The 22,014-nt window shown below is 43.2% G+C and overlaps 1 protein-coding gene across 5 annotated transcripts in view; it reads right to left on the reverse strand.

Annotated features, from left to right (window-relative positions):
• The window catches only part of c2h8orf34 (chromosome 2 C8orf34 homolog), a 77,403-nt gene that overhangs the window by 21,837 nt on the left and 33,552 nt on the right, over positions 1-22,014 (reverse strand). For 3 of the 5 annotated variants that reach the window (XM_036522765.1, XM_036522764.1, XM_036522761.1), the window contains exons 7-9: positions 20,224-20,390; positions 4,828-4,963; positions 141-226 (exon numbers count right to left, since the gene is read on the reverse strand). In XM_036522765.1, coding sequence (XP_036378658.1) covers positions 141-226; positions 4,828-4,963; positions 20,224-20,390 — 389 coding nt within the window. The remainder of the gene's footprint in view (positions 1-140; positions 227-4,827; positions 4,964-20,223; positions 20,391-22,014) is intronic. The other 2 variants (XM_036522762.1, XM_036522763.1) reach the window with 2 other exon arrangements.

Below are 22,014 nucleotides of genomic sequence, written 5' to 3' on the forward strand. Positions count from 1 at the left end.
TGTCCTAGAACCCCTTTGATCCAAGTAATCTCTTTGGAAACATTCCAGAAAAACAGAAGGATGTTGAAATAATGAGACTTCAGCCATATACTGCAGGGATACACAACTTGTGTGGGCAATGATGACACAACTGCACTTACAGGAAATTTCAGGCACTGCCCGCTGGGGAATCTGGACACATGGCACCTCCTCTTCTCTGGTGTCTGGTAAACTGTCCCCTTGAAGTCTAGATAGCACAGGAAGTACAGCGTTCCAATAACCTGAAGGACTCACACAGCAACAAGCCAGTATATTTAAACTGGGCCTTCAAAATATAATATATTCTATGACCGCTGCAACACAAACCTTACAGAACTGTTACCTGCTTCTCTTCTGTGAATTACTTATACTTTGTGACTATGTTTTACAGTAAAACAATGCTTTCCCATTAAACCTTCATATGTGAATACAGATTTTATTACTTACATCATTTTGAAATTCAACAGATAATTTATTGACTAATTGTACTAAGTTAGTGGTGTAATGTAGAAAACAATATATTGTCAGTGAGTGACTCCAAAGGGTAAGGTTCTCAAAAGACAGTGGTATGCCAGGTACTAACATGGTATATATTGGATTCAGAGTGCTCCACACAATGTATTGCCTGACTGAAAGTGTGGAGACATTGTGTCTCCTTTCAAAAAAGGTTGATGGGGCCAAGATGAAGCAGTTCATTTTCTCTATCTCCATCAGCTGGGAATAACTATATGGGCATCTTGGTATGCAGAGAGTATCACATAGGGGAGAGCCCAGGATGTGTATCTACATAGATACTCATTATCAACATAAGTCCCCAACCCCCATTATCCCTACTGTTCTCACTATCTGTTGTTTTTGAAATAAGAGCTTGTCTGGGAAAATGTGGGAGTGAAATGAAGACTGTCCCTACCCAACCGCGTCAAAGAGACTCATACATACACAAGATCCAATATGCTCTCATTCACAGGACTTCTTTGAGGATGACAAATGTACCATCAATGGGGCTAGATTTCAAAAGAGCCCAGACTAGCAGTATTTATTCCTAAACGCAGGCATCACCGTGTGCGCATATGTTAGGCAATGACTTTCAGGGGTTGTAATGTTGCAGTATGGTGGTGCATGGAAATGAACTATTAACCTATTCCCTACGGACAGAAAAAAGACAGAGAGTGCATTTTGAATGAGGATTGAATGAGGCACCATATTCAATCAGGCTTTTACTGCAGAGTATAAACATGTGTGCGTGTATGTGTGTTTCCATACAAAAAAATCTGATACTTAATCATACAACTTAGATGAAGTAGCTGATGTTCAATGGTTATAACTGGAAGCAAAAAAAATGGGAAGAAAGGAAAAATATGGATTTAAACTGCAACTTTAGCTGTGTATAAATAAATAATAATTTTTATTATTACTAGTACTACTATTACTTCTGCAAGCATCATAATTATTTCTTAAGAATACTGTACAAGTTCCTTTCAAAACAAGTTTGAATTTTAGCATTTTTACAATAGGACTATACTGTAACTGTCATATTGCAGATTGAGTTGATGGTTTTAGTGTGGTAGATGCTCTTTTCCAAATGTTTTTAGTTCACAAAGCAAGATTTGTAAGTGCGTATAATAAGATCACATACACAGAAAAAGGCACACAACATCTGCACAAATGGGACAATACTACACAGTAGTATCACTAGTAATCTCTAGTGTCATAACTGAAATAATCCAATCTTGCAAGAAATTGTCAGTAGTAAGTCAATATGTAAGATATATATGATGATATATATAGCATGATAGCATATATATATATATATATATATATATATATATATATACATATATATAATCCACCAAATGTGAGCATGCTGAGCATCAATACAATCTCCATCTACCTGCCATTAACAGGTAATTTTGTATAATTTGGCCTTTATATAATTTGAAACTTTGCTGTTTCATTTATATCTTTACAAAAAGTTGCTCATTATGCACTTCAGTACGGTGACTGTGTGGGAACACAAATGCTGTGTAAATTCTGTTAGTCTATACATTGTCATCATTTATGGCCAACCACTACTTAGTGTTATTTACTAAAAAAAACCTCAACAAAGTTAGAGTTACCAAAGGGCATGACTTGGTGGTAGAAAGTGTTCCTGAATTGTTTTGCAGTTCTTATTTTCAGTGCTTTTTTGTTTTTCTTGCTTCTATACCTCCATGACAATTCAAATACATTCTCTGAATGTCTTTAATGCACGCAGCCCGTAAAAGCCTGATGACAAAGGCCAGACTGTGCCTGGTTTGAATAAGTGGCCTCCTGTCTGATACAGCTCCGACTACCATTCCATAAAACATCCCTTATACGAAAATAATTCGTATAATGAAGCCGACTCCCAAAGACCTAAGATTTATACCACCGGTCTCCGAGGCATTGTGGAGCAGGATTGTATCTGGGAGCCGTTTAATGCTGGAGCTTGCGGTCACAGCGATGTTTCTGCTAAAGGAATCAGCCGGAGTCTATAAAGGCTGCATGATGGCTGGGCAAACCACAGCAATGGTCCACTGAGAAACATGCCACAGCAAAGAAGCAGCACTCCACTTCACACTTAAAAGAGGTAAGAGCCCATAAAGGAAACACGTTATTTCCTGTCTGCCACAGCCTGTTAGAAACCACACACTGACTTGATGGCCAGTTTTCTGTTCTGCTAGGACATGGACACTTCTTCATTACGGAGGACATGGCCTTTCTGCATGAAATTGACTCCATCAGACTACTGTTGTCATGGAGCAACTTTGTTTGTTACATCATCTCAATAAATTGTAAATATAACACTTTCTTCCATCTTAACAAGGGATGGGTGAGTTAACTGTGCTTTTATCCATTATTATGAGACATCTGTGGTCGCCTTCTCTCTCACGTGCTGAAAAGGGGAGGAAACCTGGGTTGTGGAAACTTCATATTTACAGCCAGCCCAACAGAGAAGCAGTTTGGTGGCTCACAGTGGTGCAAAAATTCTTCAGAAGTGAAAATGTAGGCCCTCGTTCAGGGTGTCTGGCACCAGAAGAGTGTGAACCCACCCCCTCCGCCCAGGTGGCGAGGGGTGAATGCCGAGCACCCGGCACAATATGTTTCCGTCCTCGCCAGACAAAGGAATCCGGGCCTGTTTGCCTGAGTGGACGAGAATGCGAGGAATGCCGCTCTGACCACCATGCGTTCACAGGCCCTGTAAATTGGCCAGCTCTATTAGCGCGGTAGGCCCTGCCTCAGCGCTGAGGGCTCTGGGGCACGCGCTGGAGAACCACCCAGAGCCCCGGCGAGGTGGCCCGCGCCGCCCCAACCATATGCGCGGGCCTCTCAATGAAATGGGTTTTTAGGACCCACCCCGAAGTGGAGCCCCGTTTCACTGGCGACTCTGCGAATCCCATTCAGCCCTCCCACTCAAATCCAAGCCTTTTGTTGTGGTCCTCCATTCCAGCTGCTCTTCCCTGACCTCGTCTTTACCATCCTGCGCTTATTCTTCAGTCTGAAAGGCACACCTTCTTCACTCGTTCCATAGACACTCAGGTTCTCTTCAATCGCGCTGCAATGAAGACACTTCATGTCCACAACGTGAATAATCTCTGATGCTGCTTGTTTTATTCAGATAGCAGTAAAAACCTGTCTGCATCAATTGGCAGTTACGTTTCTTTCACTGATTTTACATGTTTAAATTTGCATCACTGGAACACACAGTGAGCAGAGCATTATGGGAGTCTCCTAACAGGAAACTAATATTTATTTACTTGAAGTAAATATTTATTTCATGATTTTCGAAAATATTTTCTTATAATCCAACCAATTTGCCCCCTGAAATTAAGTTGAGGTGGGGAGACAGGGACCTATTCTAACAAAACTGGGTAATAATTGGGTAGCCAGATTGGAAAAACAATCATAAAACAAAATTTGGAATTGGATCAGGACAGTGAATAAGACATGTCTGTATTGAGCAATGTACTACACATAAAAAACAAATGCTGCTCCAGGTCCACAAGAAAAATCGCACATTTTCAGAAGCATGTGATAAGTCCCCATGTAAAAACCATTGAGCTAAAACACCCATCTTTTGGAGATAAACATTCTAGCGACAAAACTGATTGTATTCACAATCCTGCCTGCTTTAAGGTAAAACTTGCATGCTCTCTACAAAACCGATAAGGCGTATGAATGAAAAACAAGAGCACAAAACCATAACTGAGAAGCATGCTGGCGGGAGCGTGCCTGCCGCTTGACCTGGAAGATAGTGTTTATCAGACGCTGGCATCGTGCTTCAGCAGTGCATGAGACCATCGCAGTAAGCACAGAGTGAATCTCAGCCCACGACAGGGCCCCCGGGCCTCCAAACAGGAAACGTTTCGGAAAAACTCAGCGATAACGTGGGCGCTATCTGTGTTTGTCCATCTCGAAAAAACAAGCAATTTCGGAATGCACTTAAGATATTTTTTTTTATCGGAATAGGACGCAGCCTTCAGATAGAAGAGGAAAGAGGAAGCGAGATTTCCCAGTGAACTCGGCCCCACAATCGAAAATGCTTTTTTCATACTTCACTTTATTTGAACATTATCCATCGAATCAACAGCAGGCTGTAAAATTCAATTTGACGTGAAATTGATATCCCTCTTCTGCAGTGGAGCTGTTTGGGGCTGAATTATGGAAGGGTGGTGCTCTGGAAGAGGCTGAGTGTAAACTTTGGCACGTGTGCAGGACAGTTCGAGCGGTCAGAGGAGCTGGCCGCTGGAGACAGGAACGGGTGGAGGGAGAGAGAAAGTAAATGTTTACCTTGCACACCTTGAACAGATGTTGAGGGTGACCTTGGCCTGAGGCTCTGGACAGTACAAGCTGCGGCCCTGGCTGAACTTGCTGCCGGACGGTGCCAGGCTGGTGACCCCCTCCATCCGCAAGTCGTCCAGGTCTTCTGTGAGACGGGGGTCAGACAGAAACGCCCATTAATCAGGGCAACGTCGCCACCAACATCCACATTAATCATACCCGTCTGTCTCGGGGGTGACACTGTACTCTGTGAACGAGGCAGTCGGACGTGGGAAAGCGAATATACAAATATGGCCCTTTTTTTTTTTTAGAAAACATACATCAAGAAATGGCAGCCAGATGTACAGAAATTAACGATGACGCTCATTAGAATTCAGAGCCTGGGTCACTGGGGAGGACAGCGCCAGGCGAAACAGAACTCTAAGGACAGGCAGGGCCCACATCCTGCCCACAGACAGGATCTGCTCTGTGTGCTCTCTCAGTCTCCTTGTGCACGGCCGCACCGCATGACAGTCTAAAGACGGGCCATATGGCGAAAACATGAGTGTCATCTCCGAGCTTCACTACAAACAGGTGCAGAAAGCACATTTCGGGTTTGGCAGCCCTTGCTGAGCTGAGCTGCAGCCGGATAAGAGAGAAACGCTCTTTGGTTTTCTGTGCACACAGCCGCTGCTTTGGAGAGCAGGAAAAGAAACTTGGGGATGTGAATTTGGGCTGCTTCCTAGAGTTAAACAGTGTTGCAATATCAGATACCATCAATTGACATTGTCACACTGTTCTGTGAAAGGGGCATATTTTTGCCATTAAAGGGTAACTTCAGAGAGAATCTAAAATTATAATATGTTGATCCGCCGCTTACAATTCTGGACAATTGCCCTTTAAAAAGGAAGGATCCCATCACACAATGCAAAAATCACCATTTTCTGCTCCAAATTCTTCCTTGCCCTAATGTCAGTATATAGCATTCCCCATCTCTAACACACGAGCAATGCATGGAAACTACATCTATAACTCCCTGTCAGTTTTTCTTTATCTCCATATGAGCCTTCAAAGCACGTACAGGTGGTTCTCTTGACGCTTTCAAGCCATTTAAGTTTTATTGAAACGTTGCTATTTTTAACGTTTCAGGTAAATTGTTCAATGCCTCTCGAATTGGTTCTCAGAATAGAAAGATTGCTCACATTTTTCATTTTATTTTAACCATCAAAGCAGACACTGCAATCACCTGGAGGTAAATGACTGACCCGCAGAACACAGAACACAGAACTGCAAAAAAAATAAATAAATAATCCTCATAGGATTCAATTGCTTTCTCATAACGAGTACTTTCATTATATAGAAATCAACTTCTCATATACTGCATGGTTAATCACCACTTTGCTCGCATTGATATAATAAAAACTGGCTGGTTATTCTTAAAACAGAGAGAAATTTGCTGTTGCTTGCTGAAACTTGCCGTTTCTGCTGTTTGTCTGTGACACGCTGTTGCATTATTGCTGCAGTAATGGCAAGGTCTTCGGGGCCTCTCTCCATTGCTTCCTGATCCACATGTTTATACACTGGCCATGACAGTGTTTATCATCAACACAAGTGGGAACTAAAGCCTTCAAGAGAAAAATATTTTTCATCACTTGAAAAAAAAGGGTTCACGCTCCTGTTTGTAATCTATGGGTTGCTTAGATCAATGTAATTTTAAGAAAAACCGGTCTTTTACTTTGCCGTTGCCGTTCAACAGACATCACACAAGCAGATTTCTGGGAAAGCATATACAGAATGTACACTTTGTGAATTTTTAATGAACTTATAAACTTGTATTGAAGTTTTCTGTCAAGCATCTTATGCTGAATGTTTTTTTTTGTGTTGGAAATTTGAATGGAAATGCACATGCAAGATCCAGAATCAACCGTAACTCAGGCTCTGAGTTCACACACCCTCCACCATTTGACAGTTGAAAAGCACGGAAATCCTCTTTGTTATTTTCTGCGCCTGATATTGTGTTACTCTGCTGACTTGCGTGTAAAATAAAATCACACCTTGAAAGTTGAGGAAGCGTGCCTAATCACTTGGATTAGGGGGAAAGATGCACGTACGCTGAGAAACTCTCCCACAGTCACCACCAGCCCTCGAATATGGCCTGTCGTGTCACTCTGAACTGATTTCTTGGATTAGGTCCCCACATGAAATGCCACATGAGCTGAACACAAGATATCTTTTGGGTGACACTTAACCAGGAGGCTCTTGCAAGGAGTATTATATACACTATATACCATGTGCCACAAAGTGCCACTCGGCTGTAACCCTGATTGCCTTCATGGTATATGCTGGGGGTTAACACGCAATAGAGATTTGGCCTCGCGCGTGGAGACAGCCTTGTTTGTGAAATACCGTTAAGTGTCGTGATATTAAATGTCTCATTCATCATTGCTGGTGGGATCCAAGTGGAATTGTCCCAGTGCCAGAGGCCACCTCAGGCTGTGGCTATTCATGGGAAAGTTCAGACTTGTGCCTCCTGAACCGTCTGGGTATGTGGGCCAGCTGTGGATCAGTGTGTCCATTTCCCAGAAGGGGGTCACCCGGCAGTTGCCGAGGGCGACAGCTTTAGTGTACAGTTTAGCGGCACCGCGCACCACCTCCGTGCCCCTGCATCCAGGGGAAAAGCCCTCGGTTTTTACAGCACACCTCTCTTGTTTGTCTGCTGAAGCAGAAACAGAAGTGAAAACAGGCAGGCGGGAAAAAAGTCAGCCATCAGCGTTTTGCAGTGACATCCTTACGTCTCAGAATACAAAGTGTCAACAAAAATCACAGCAATACGTGCTATGTTGCTGAAATTGGCTATTTTTTCCAGGGCAAAATGTCACAGCAATAAAGCCTAGCTAACCAAGATGACACGGTGTGCTAAAGCCAGTGTCTCCACCCTTGAAACGCTATCAATGGATTACGCCGCCCTCTCTTTGCCTGGAAACACTGTGACAAAAACATTGGCTGATCTTATCAGTGCTGGGCTTCTACCCCTTTTCTCTCTGAGCCAAAGGAGAAACTGAATGAACCCATAAACTCATCCTAATTAATTTGACTTCTGCTGGGCTTTCCGTGCGTGATTTCCCACAGAGATTTGCCTAATTTTTTCTTTTATGTGGGCTTAAATCTCCTTGTGTCACAAACGCGCCCAACGAGCCCGGGAATCTCCTTTCGCACTCGCTCCCCTTCGTCGCGCAACGGTGGAGCCGAGGCCTTGCCACGCCGAAGCTAAAGGTCCCGAGCAGACCCCCCCTTTCCCCCGCTCATCACAGGGGGCTGGAGCTGAAGAAACAAAGCTGTCAGCGCGCTACTTCCTAATCACTCCGAACAAAACGGCACACTGCTCCACATGTCAGAATAACAAAACCATTACACTGTTCGGCAGAAGATTGATTTCTGAGGACAGCATTGGAAAGAGCTCAACGCCGTGCCACCGACTCCAGGCTGACTTGGATCTGGTGAGCAGAAACATATCTATCCGATCAGCTGATCAGACTGCGTTACTAATTCTGGCCCCCTTTCCTTTGAACAGTTTATTGAAAATGTTGCTCATTTCTGGGAATGATCGTGCAATGTTTTGGCAACTGCGTAATGAGATCTGTTTTAATCATGTCATTATCTAGAATCCCTTTCACCACACTCAAAGACTGTAAAACGTCCTCTTGTTGGTTCAGCACTGATTAATGTTTGTTTTGTTACAGGGGTTTTTTTTTAGCAGCCCATAAACCAATCAATAAAAAAGGCATCTTGGTTAAAATGAACACGACATAATGAGAATGCAAAATTCACTCCCCGAGGCCGTCACTGCAAAGAGCTAAATACCTTCATAAATGTGTGGGGCACTTACCACAGCACTCACCAGCTGCCTCACTGCATGGCCCATTGAAGGCGGGTGTATGTGCTCAGTTACACATAACTATGTCTGCACTTCAGATGGTAACAACAAAACACACAATGAGACTGAGAATGCATTCAAATATCACTGGATCAGACTGAGATAAGTGTGTGCTGTATACTGCAATTACCGACAATACGATATGTAAACAATAGGAACTGTCACCCTTGGTGGCTTCTGTCTAGACAAAACAAGAAAAAACCCTCACACCCACACTGTCACCACACACACCCCCCTCTCATTCAGCCACTATGAAGCAGCCATGCAAGTCTCCAATGTCACTTGATAAGTCTCTCCTGATAAATAAAATGGGTCTAAGGCTGCTAGGAGTGGGGTGGAAGGTTTTTGGGAGATGTTATCCGAACAAAGGCTAGGCATGACAGCTTCTATCTCACAATTGCTTACGCAGACCAACAGACAAGGAACAAAGTTAGTCTCACTTCCTAAAAATCTTAACGTTGATGAAAAACTACCACTCTATTTGTAAAGAAAAGACTCATTCCTTCAGTAAATATGACTTTTTATTGAGTGGATTTCAGTTACTGATAACCATGTCCTACGACACAAGTAAAAGCTGCAAATTTCAGTGTCCATCATTCTGAAAAGTTAGTGCATGGTGTCAGTGTAGCAGATTCATCTCCAGTAACATTCCCCCATAAACACATTACTGAACTGAACCATAGCAAACTTGTCACATATCTGGAATAGAGAAGTAATTGAAATCACAGCTTGGGGATTTCGGCAGAAAGTGTTTAATCACATATTCAAGTGAAAGTGGGAAAAAGATCATTGGAACTATGTGACTTGGCACCCGGCAGGTCATTGTAATGGAAGCTTTGCCTTCCCTCACAGAACGGAGCGCTGTAATTAGTGACGCTTTTGCAATTGACAGATTTCACCTTCTTATTGAAGAAGAAAGCTTGTGGACTCCAAGACCTCACAGTCTTCAATAGCCTCATGCTGTTTACATTTGTGTTCCATTAAGAGCCAAACGCATAGCTCCGACTTGGTGGTTTGTCTTCATAGAGGCGACTTTGATGTGAGGAGGGAAAAATGCATTTGTTTGGCTTTGTAATAAAAACAATATTCCAGCTTTAATTTTCTAATTATGTCTCCATCTTCAATTGTATTTCTTTCCTCCCCCAAAGCATGCGAGTCAGAATCCAAACCCCACATCTTTTAGGGCGCTCTGCAATTATTATCAAAATCAGATGCAGAAATACGCATAAAAAGGAACATCACAAATTATGTCCAATGGAAATTCATATCACAATGTAAATTGGTTTCATTTATTTTAGGTTCAATTATTTCTAAATCTCACGCTAAGGACATTCTTCAGAACATATTCAATTCCTGTGATGTAATTTCCATTTTATATTGTACAAGCTCACTTAACCACTAATAGGCAAATAACCAAACATGGGGTCATTTGTTTAGAAGCTGTTAGTTAACATTCACCATACAAAACCAAACCAACCAAATGAATACTTCAAAGCACACAGGCAGGGTTAACATGTCCGGCAAAATGTTTAACACACATTAACACCTGACAAATATGTAGTTTACTTCTATCAAATTGTGGAGTAGTCTGACATACCTACATTAACACACTGCATCGCTTAAAGGAGGTTTTGCGAGTTTCAAAAGAAGATATGAAAAAAAAAATCATATAGTACACTCTTACAGGTTCAATGCTGCCATCTGCTGTTTATGAACTTAATTAATTTATGCAAGCAAATGAGGACAGTGAACTGCAGGTCTTCCAGATCCGTTTTAATGCAAATGCACGGCTCACTGTGTCTCCCAGCAGAGAGGTACTGTAGCACAATCATCTGGTTCCCTGCCAGAGTGAAGCAATCATGACAGAAATCTCTTTGTGTACACAGCCAAACAGGTCGACATGATTTAGCTCCATGTGAGTGATAAATACACAGAAACTGTGCAATGATTACACAGTAATTAATCCAGAAAGTCAATAATTCATCACTGTTTCAGCTATCTATTTGTCAACATCTCAATCAGGCAGCAGACATGAGCAGACTCCATGGGAAATACTTCGGTACTGACACATTAGATTTATTATCACTGTTATCACTCTTACCAAGAATCTACAATACACAGTGAGGTAAAGGAACATAAATACATTTCTCAGAACTTTTCAGAATGTAAATCCAAATATCATTCACCATTCCACACCACTAATAAATGTAAAAGGTTAAAACAATGTATATTCAATAATGTATTTAACATTAAGACCTGTGCATCAGATGCCTTACTGTAACACCACTACAATTTATCTCACTGTAAAGTTACCAGTTCGCTCATCCATTGAACATCCACAATATTTCAACTTTTAATAGAGCAGTGATTTTTATGAGACATTTTTCATACCACCAGCATATCATAACTGACATAGATGTTGCTGTCCTGCCAATCCTACCATATTTGAAAGATTTAGTATCGCAGTAATTTACACCATCGATGTGCATGTTATCGTCATCATCTCCTTGGAAAATAATACACCTCATGTTCAGCGTGATGCTACAGTGCAGCGCCGCTGTTTGTTTAGGCAGTTGCTGTGGCAACTGTTGTGTCTCTGCTTCCTGAAGCGAATGGATTGGCGTCAGGAAGTGAGGAGGGAGATGCCTGCCAACACTGGCAGTCCCCACAGCGGGGAACAAAGAGCTCAGCTGAACTTTAAGCCTCTGCAATCTGACCAGATTTATCAGTTGCCAAGAACCCCAAATCATTCAAGAGCAACGAGACCGAGCTGGGCCCCGCAACCTAAAACCGAGCCCGACCATTAAAACCGAGCGTTAGATTGAAACAATCTGAGATGACGAGATGCCCCAGCTTCTCGGCTCCCCCTTCTTTAATTTGGAGAGCAAGTCATTAATTAAAACTCGCACTCTGCCGACCCCGAGTCACTGCCTGGCAGAGAAGCCGCATTGCCAGACCCAGGCCTCACCACGGCCTCTGCGGCATCTCCTCTGAAGCCACCATTTGAGATGTTAGAAAACATTTTCTTTCAATTCCAGCAACACAAAAATCTAACAACATCTAATCCTGCCATAAAACATAGCCCTAATCCTGAATGAGAGTGCTGTGTTTGAACTGGACGAATGGTGGGACGATGATGTCAGAGCGAGGCCCTATCAATCACCCGTGGCTCAGAGACACCCCGGGATGAAGGTGTGGTCAGTCCCGCACTCCTATTTCATGTTTACCAACTGGGTGTCGCTGAGCACAATGGGGGTCTGTTGACTCTCAGGAAAGGCTTGATAGTTTCCACATGAGCGTCTCACCCTCAGAGGATCTTCATTACCAGCATTAAGGAGGCAGAGCTTTGATTTAAAGCTAGAGCGCCATGAAAGACACAGTCATTTTTAATCACTGATGCCAAATGCCTTATGTTAGTGCAGGGAGTTCAAGAGTTCCCCATGCAGGGAGGTCGAGATGTTCATGCACTGTGCCTGAGGTGTGGATTACAGATGATGTAAGATGGCATTCTTTGCCTCCCCGACACCCAACATTGCCACTGTCTCCACTGGGTTAGAACAAGCTTCCCCTGTCAAACAGAGCTCATTCTCTTCCACTTGTAGTCCTGGAGGAGGATAACTCATAAGAGACACCATTGTGACTTCCACCATAAAGAGAGTTAGATTACTTCTGTCTGCCTGGTGAGCCCACACTAGTCAAGACCATTTCCATTCTACTACACTAATTTCCTCTTTGAGAACACTGGATATTCAATGGAAATCTAATACAACAGTAACATTAATTCAATTTGACACCTAAAACCCCTGCGATGAAAGTTGTTGTCTTGCTGATTCTTGGAGAAGCATGCTGAATGGTTTCTCTAAGTCACTGTTACATTCCAAATTAGCCAGCAGTGTCCGCTGGAAATCCACAGGTTTCTGGTCTTAATTACTTAAATGGAGACTTTGATTGGATGTGATCCTGTTTTTCTATGTGTCAACAATCAGCTGTTGATTGAAAGGCATCTCTAGAACCCTCAGGACCATAGATTTCCCGGACAAGGGTGGAAACCACAAATCTATGAACAAAACAAGGATGTTTAACTATGTTTTTAACAATTTAATTCTGTGCAGTATGTCTCTTTTGGATACGCACATCTAATGTTTTCAGTAACTGGGGACAGATGAAAACAGGCAGCAACAGTTCATTTAGTTCAAGTTCACTTTGGGTTCAAAGTAAGACATCATAATAAAAACATGTTTACTAACCAGTATACCCAACAGTGTGGTTTATGACGAGGGAACTGGACCTGTAACCAGTGGTACTGGAGGTTTCAATCATACCCTACATGCTACAGTAAAGTGCCCACAAGTATTAATGGACAATATGTAATATATGAGGTATGCAAGTCTGCTAAGAAAATAAATTATGCAATAACTCTGCCCTGTCTACAGAAATCCTGGCAATAATAACTCTCAAAATAGTTCAAGTGTGTAATAAGTTTCACACGCAGTATGTAATGTAACAGTGCAAGTACTGGTCTCTTTGGCCATTCTGTCACTGGTGGGAATATTAGACTGTGAGGCATTCTGATATCCAAGGGATTCTGAGGGAGCTATTGAAGATTAAAGTTGTTTTCTTTTGTTGTATGTTGTTTTATTAACTAACCAAAAGACAAAAAAAAAAACGACTGGTGCCGAAACGAGGGTGTTTTCTCTTCAAGTTGGGCTCAGCTCGTAGATTTATTTAAACAATGCGGTTGCTTTGGTGCACTCAGAGAAGGATAAGCCATTTTTCGCAGTCTCACATTTTTATGTGAGTTATATTATATTCCACAAATGCCTTTATGTCAATAAACACAAAACATGAGTGTTCTCATAAAGTAGCTGTGCAAATGATGAGCAAGTTCAGTCTGCCCTGTACGATGTCTATTTTTACACATGACTCACATACTGACCTGATTTCATTTACATGTAAACATCACCTTAAATCCCCCTTTGAAACTTTAGATGTGACCATGTTTCACCAAAATTTTGTCATCCGAAAACCCCTTCCAGTATTCCCTATTTATTTCAAATGTTTTAAAAAGGTAAGTCAACCAGTTAAATCAACCAATTAAAATCAGCAGCTAAGTTCTGTCAGGAAATATTGTTGGTGTTTGTCAGCACTGAAGATCTCATCCAAAACGTTATGCATTTCGTGGCACTACAGATATTATTTTGTTGATTGCAACTCCTAGGATACAGTACCCAAAATGAGTCTAACAATATGCTAATGTAATCCATGGGTCTTTAATGATGATAATTCTGTGCACTGGTTGATGTTGCAGCTCATCTTGTGTTTGTGGTCAGTGTGGTTAGGATAATGGGGGTTACACAGGAAACACATTTCCATGTATTTCATGTGGGGAGTTATTACTTCATAACATTTGTAAACTTAAGAAATAGTTACAAGCGCCCAAATCATATTTTATGCAATTTAAGCAGCCATGTTTTGCTGTTTACAGCTGAGAAAGAAGTTGCTACAGATAAACATCTGATACTGATGATGTCACATATATATATATAAAATGATGCATGTAAAGTAATGGATGTGAAAATAACCTGTCATGACGATTACGTAGAAAAAAAAATCTGAATGTTGTGGCATACGTTTAATGGATGGAAAGACCACTATCTTAAGAGACTACTTCCCTCTAGTGGTGAAAACAGACTAAGCAATCCATGTTGAAAGAACTATGAAAAGATTACGTGCAGGGTACAGATTATACAAACTGGAAACACACTGGTGGTTCCAAACTTGACAGAAATGGCCACAAAAGTCTTTGTACTGAATTTTTTCTCTGTACTTTTTGAAATTAATTTTTAAAATATAGATTGCCATTATCAATACGCTTTATAATATTTACACACCCAATATGCTATATTTTATATTGACCTGTCATACAGTGTAGATACTCCAGAGTGCATGGAAATCACCTGTGTTTCACACACACACGCACACATACAGGCACACACACGCACACACACGCACGCACACACACAAACACACACACACACACACACACATGCACACACACACACATGCACACACACACACTCACACGTGCACACACACATGCACACATACAGGCACACACACACACACGCACACACACACACACACACACACACATGCACACACACACACTCACACGTGCACACACACATGCACACATGCACACATACAGGCACACACACACACACGCACACACACACACACACGCACACACACACACACACACAGCAGCTTGCTGTTTGTCTCCCATATGCTCCCACTGAATAAGGCACGTAAACAACTAAGACAAACTGTAATACGTCCAAAAGATACAAATGAACGCATGACAAATGAAGGGTAAATGATGGAACAGCAACAGGGAAAATGCTGATTCCTCATTAACATAATTACATTCACTTGGGCAGAGTTAATTTCTCAGCAGAGCGAACACAGCAGCGATGAGCCATTTCACATCCATTCACATGCCACTCTGAACAAAGCTGTGTACTTTGGTTCTCTCCGCACCGACTGTCCCGTTTTGGGAAAACGGCCTTGCAGATTTCATTGCACCATTTTCAATCTATATCAAAATCTCTATGATATTAGAGAATTAGCTGTATTATTAAATCACCAACATGCGCTAACTTCATAGAAAAAAAGAGTCAAGCGGTTTCCGTGCGTTTGGAAGATACGACGCGGACTCTGCTGGGCTCTTCTGCCTAATACCCTGGGTTTGGTTTCAGAAATGCACGCGTCAGCGTTCACGTTGCAGCATGTGGGAGAGCTGAGCGCAGGGAAAAGGAGGCAGATGAATGCCGACTCCTCTTCCACCTGGTTCGTTTCGCTGGCTCGCGGGTGCCGTTTGCAGACGGTGCGATCGGTACGCTTCCCTCACAGATGGTGAGCGCTGGCGGAGGTTCAGGCGGCGTGCGAGATCAGCGCGGCGAGTTATCATCTCCAGGTGTCTGCGAAGCTTAGCAGCGGAACGGATATGGAGGTGCTCACACACGCTCACACACACACACACAGGCAAACGTGCCAGACAGGGCCAGACCATGTGGAAGAAATCTAATAAAATACGAGACTGTATCTGCTCTCTCCTCATTTTGCCAACCGCCTGAAAAAATCCGTATAGCTCAACCTGTTAGGTATTAAAAAACGAACACCCCAGCATATCTGACTGTGGTCTGAATTCCACTCAAAAGTATAGGACTGCTCACAAGCAGCTCACTCTATTGCGCTTCCAAAAACTGCAATTGCAAAACAGGTGGCATAGTTTTTAGTTACAGATCCCAAAAGTGTGAAATGATTTGTCTCAGTAGGTACGGTAATCAGGCCCTGTCCTGACGGTCAAAATCAGTTTGAAAACTCATCTCTGAGGCAGGTGGAAGAGGTCTCATGACCGCACCATTCTGAGCACTATCTGGCCTATCGTTTGTGTGGCACGGACAGCGATTGGCCGATATCCTGTTTGCTGTGGCTCATTTGTCATCATTGGCATGGGACAGCTTGGCTCGTTTCCTGGTTCGTGTGGCCTTGTGTCACCATGGCCAGACCTTCTGCCACCAGAGTTTACGGGCTGCTGAGGCAACAAAGTGCTGCACCCCACGAGGACTGTCCCCGTGAGTCATCTGTCCCCGCTTTCCTGACCCCGCCGTACCTCTCTCTGCCTCTCATGTGGTGCAGTGCCTCCATTATGCTTAACGCAGCACCAACGGTGTGGGCAATGTGTGAGGACCGTGTACCGTCTCCATGAGGCTACGAATGCTGGTTGATCACTGTTGACCAGGACTAAAGTAAGAGGGGGTTCTCCCTCTTAATGTGTCACTCTTCCTCTGAAAGGAGATTTCCTTTCCACGGCTGTCTCAGATTGGTTCACCATCATTACCAGAGAATCCATCCTTGGAGGCTTTTACCCATCTGCAGGGTATTTCTTAAAATTAAATCTGCGCTGCCTAATTCAACCCATTTTTTTTGTAATGGAATTTACTTTCAAGACAGAATTTCAACTAAAATGTAATTGTTCTCTATGATATCATAATTTCATCATTTTTCCATTTTTTTATTACTGTCATCTGAAAACATTCTCTTGGTCTTTGATTTTTCCATGTTATTTTACATTCAATCATCTTTAGCTAAATCTTGTGTTTACACTACATGTAGCTTTCTTTGTCCTTACCCTTATCCTCTCCACAAAATGCTACACAAAACTTTGAACTCCAATCATAAAAGATTTTAAGTAACCAACTAAATCAAACCTGTTTACTGACAAAGCTGTGTTAGAGTGTATGAAAATGAGAAGATTTTAGCTCTCAATTTTCTGTAAGACCTTGTCCGACTGTCTCCTCTGAGGTAAAGATTCAGCAATCATAATGAAATAATTTAATCTTCACAGATGCTTCTGCGTGCTATTCTGGACTAACTGTCAAAAGGATCCCAACAAATCTTTTTCATCTCCTCCAGCAGAGGTCAGCGTAACCGTGTTTAATTAATGTACGTGCAACTATCTTCCTATCAAGAACATTATGTCTATATTAAACACATACATAGGGAAAATATGTATATCATGACTATATATATATATATATATATATATATATATATATATATATATATATAGAATGAAGACCTGAACTGTCTCCTCCACTGTAGCTAAAGGAAAACAATATAGGACTGAGGCTTGAATTTTGCTTTGTGCTACCTTGGCTACATTGGACAGTAACTGACAGTAGCAGGAGCCTATGGGTGCACTCAGCCTGCACATGCGGAGGGCTGTCCTCTCCCCGGAGCCATTGCTCACATGTCCACCATGGCTTGGCAGGTTCAGGGGACTGACAGCTGTAGCGCGATCGAGAGGCAGACAGCTCTCGTGGGCCTCGTGTTTCGCACTCCCATACCGTCACATCTGTCACACTACAAGCCCCTGGCAGTGAGCTTGATAAGTGTGATACGGTCCTCTCCAAGGACCCCTAAAACTAAAGCCTTTTACTTCCTTCTGGAGGAACTTAAAATGATGGAAGTGCTTCAAAATAAAAGTATGCAGCCAGCAAAAAAAAAAAAGTCCAAAAATGCGATTTGTAAAGGGGCATTGCACCAAATTGCTTTTTAGATGACACCACATTTATCATGCAGCATGATTTCTGCTGCCACCACAGCCAAATCATTGTTCCGCCATAAAGCAGTCTCAATGCACATGAAGTGTACTCCTTTCATTACAGTAATGACCACCGACATGACCATTTGGGACGTAATCAATATGGTGGCCGTCTAAATAATGAACTCAGCGCACTGGCGCTTTCCCCACTGGTTCTGCAAAGAAGGGCGCGGTGCCCTTGCAGTGAAGGCCTCTGAGTTGAAGGGGGAGGCACATGGATTTTATGCCACTGCCAGCATGGGAAGGGTTTCCAGCCGAGCTGCTGCTGCATAATTGAGCTTCATGCATCCCTGCTGGGTTGTACTCTGAAAGTGGGGTCTGCAGCAGACACTGAAAACCAGGGAGGCATGTACAAACGGAAACCTGTCAGGCATTTCCTTATAGACTAGACCCAGTCTGCTCATTACAGGAGTTACCTCCACTAATGGGCTGACGCGTGCATCTAGTGAATATCTCGTCTCACTCCTCTCCTATAGGGGCAAACACAGTGTGCAGTCTGCCCACTTCTTGCCAGTGCTAAACAGCATCGTTATTAGTCCTCCCGAGTCTGGATGGAGTTGAATTCTGACACCCTGCCGTTAGCTCCGGGGTCTGAAGCAGAGCCCTCTGATAATGCAGAGCTCCTAATCCGCAGGTTTGTAATCTGAGATTAGCCGCGGCGATGCGCCACCCTGTCCCGGTCGCGTTTCGTGCCCGCGGCGCTTTCCCACACGGCTCCTCGTTCCGCTCCCCCGTCCCGCGGCGAGTGACCTTTGGAAAGATGCCGCCGCCGCCGCCGCCGCAAGCTAATCCCATCATTCCCAACATACTGCTGAGGGTGGAGATTTCTGTGGATCACAGGCTTACATTAGTGCCACAAAGGGAGCGTATCAGATAACACGGCGCAGATAACGGGTGACATAAATTAAAGATGAGCGGCGGAGTCCGTCGACGTCTGGCTGGAAGGGACAATGAGGGCGACGTCTTGCGCAGCGCCGCCGAGCTCGCGTCCCTCTCTCGCGGCGCGGGTGCCACGTCCCCTCAACCCGTCCCCGCTCGTCACACAGCTGTCCCCGGTGCCTCTGACACTCGGCGTCACATGTCACCAGCGGACAGGATCTGCCACTCTCAGCCTCTCCACATATCTGACATATCTGCGTATCTGACCGTCAGGGGGGGATAGGCGAGCCAGCCTCCGTCCCGCACACAGGACATGGTGACACATTCATAAAACTCTCGCGGGGCGGATTTTGGCAGCCTTCGAAGAGCAAATTTAAGGGGACGGCACTCCATCGGCAGAGCTGTGCAGAGCTCAGGTGAGTGTGTATCTGACGATGGTCTCACATTAAGAGAATGTGCTCATTTCTGTCCATGGCCTCAGATATTTCACACTGAACAGGAAATGCCAACTTCACGTTACAATAACTAATCGGTTAAGCAATTCTAATTAGATAGCTGTATGCCAGTACATAGCACATTTTATGCATTAGACATGTGGTCCATATCAACAGACCCCTGACTCGTTGTGGTATCTTAAATCATTGAATGCAGCTTTTTAGATGGCTGAAAGCACAGGACTTTGGAACTTGAACATGAAAAAACTGTGATATCCTGGTAAGAGGAAACACCGAAGCCAAATCCTTCAACATCATGCCTAACAATATTTGAATGTATTGTGTTTCAGTGTGTCTAATTAAAGACATGTGAAACAATAATCAAATTGCCAGAATCTTTTGTTCTGGTTCCAAGTTCTCTAGTCTTCCATGCTTAAATGTTTACCATGTGGCTCTGTGAATCAGGGGGGAAAAATCCACCCAAAAGACCTGAAATGAGGGCACACAAGTGAAGTGGATTGTGAATAAGAACAGCATTCATGGCCACATCTTAGAAATCCTTCATGTTGCCCTAGCTAATAAGGTTACACAACATGAAACATAAAGGTGATTATACAATCACTGAAGCATTTGTCATATCTCAAATGCCCTATCTGATTCTCAGAGGGTGACTCTCATTAAGATCTCCCCTCAAACCAATGTGACATGAAACATGTCAAAGCTGCCAAAGGGAGAACAGGACTGAGACAATTAGCACTGATAAGAGCCTGACCTTTGGCCTTGACATGAAAGGGATTGATATTCAGGGTAATCACATTCCGCAGGCTCAGACTTGCCACCGGCCTTCAAATGACAATCAGCTGTCAAGTGGTGTAAGGGGAAGATGGAGTGCAAATGGTTCGTCATACTCTGTATGCATACCGTATAATCAGTTTGCAGGTCTGTGTGTGGAACCTTCCCTTCAGTACAATGGCATTTGCATTATAGAGCGGGGTGCTTGTGTTAGTTACCCAGTAGCTCCATGGCATCATCCTCGTCATCAATCTCATCCTCGGTGACTGATGGGGCGGAGCTGGGTGTGGAGTCGAAGGAGTCTTGGGACAGCATGGCTGCCAGCAGCTTCTTGTGGTGCTGTTGTTGCTGCTTCAGGCCCTTGCTCTTCAGCTCCATCTTCAGGCTGTGGGGCAAAGGTGCAAGAGGAGGAGTTTAGCCCCGTCACACAGTCTAACTCATTAGGACTCCTCCCCAGCGGTGCCGTGAGAGAACGGTCTCCAGCCAATCACATCACATCGCATTGCTGCAGGGGGGCAGGTCCCACCTGAGTGGCCACTGCGATATACCATGGTGGCTCCTTGCATTGTGTTTGTTGTGTCACGTGACCCCCCCCCCACACACACACACACACACATACACACACACACACACAAACACTGCCCTTGTTTGGCACCTCTCAGCGGATAGCTCAATATGATAAATGAGCTTGCCTTTTAAGGATGCTGCTGAAACATCTCCCTCAGCTGATCACCGGGAGGCGAATACACGGAGATAATTGCAATCAAACCACTTGGAAAAGAGACTCCTTGCCACTAAGGTAGAGGAGGAGATTGCCTTAAGGTGCAGGAGGATCCAACCCAATGGGAATCTCAGGTGTACATGAATCACAGGTGTATGAAACCATTATCTCCCCTTGAAAACGTTCCTGTGTGACACTCCAGCTGAATGAAACATGCAGCATTGATGGAAAAATGTAGCATTTTGTGCTAAGTGCAATGCGTGATGAAATATGCCAATAAATACATAAGTGAATTAAGTGGTGATGGGAGGAGTGTTGTGGAGTAACATTGTGTGGCACTGTAATATCTCTTCCTCTCAAATTCACACCTCTAGGGCTCATGCTTAAATGTTTCATAAGCAGACTTCAAGACCCACACCCAAGGTTTCTAAGAGACCACAGTGAAAACTGATTTATATGTCGGGGGGTAAGGTCCAATTTAAGAGTTACAGATTAAGAAATTAATCATAAACCTACACTTTGCACCATGCGCACGGTGCAAAACATATTTTAATATCCTGTCAGTAACAAGTGATTAAAATAGGCTTTAAGGGTTTAATTTGATAGTTATCTCCAAGTGTTTACAGATAATTTAAAGGTCAATATAAGTGCAAAACTTTCTTAATATCCTGAGCGGAACATTATTATGCTAATGTGGCATATCAATATTGGGAAGGGAGATTGCTCTTTTTTTTCCCTTCTTTTTGATATGACAGCAGCACAGTCAATTTATTCAAGCACCCAACAATATTACTTTGTCAGCAAGCTTGCAAGCCATGTTCCCATATCCATGTACAGACAGAAAATTTTCCTACATCTTACTCTGAAAGGAAAACATATCTCATAAAGACTACTAACATGAAAACAAATTTTAGATTAACACAAGATCAACTACAGGAACCAAAACGCAGACTGTATCGCAGACGGAATCCGATAAATTTTTCTCCGCAAATAAATATAGCACTACTGAATAGCAGTCTGTTAATCTGATTATCCTAAATGTGATTTGCCATTTTTTCGTTCACAGATATGATTAAGTAACCAACCTCGGTTTGGAAGGGAGAGGTGGAGATGTTGTTCGGCAAATCTGCCCTAATTAAGTGATTGTGCTCCAGGGTGCATAAAAATGCAAGCAGGCCTCTCTGTCAATGACACACGGTTCTGTTTGTCAGAACCACAGGAGCCTGATAAGGCAGAGAAGCACCCATTACCCACATGCATATTACACGCCCCTGCTAGGAAATTAGGA

Source organism: Megalops cyprinoides, chromosome 2, assembly GCF_013368585.1.
Source record: "Megalops cyprinoides isolate fMegCyp1 chromosome 2, fMegCyp1.pri, whole genome shotgun sequence".
Classification (NCBI taxonomy): Eukaryota; Metazoa; Chordata; class Actinopteri; order Elopiformes; family Megalopidae; genus Megalops; species Megalops cyprinoides.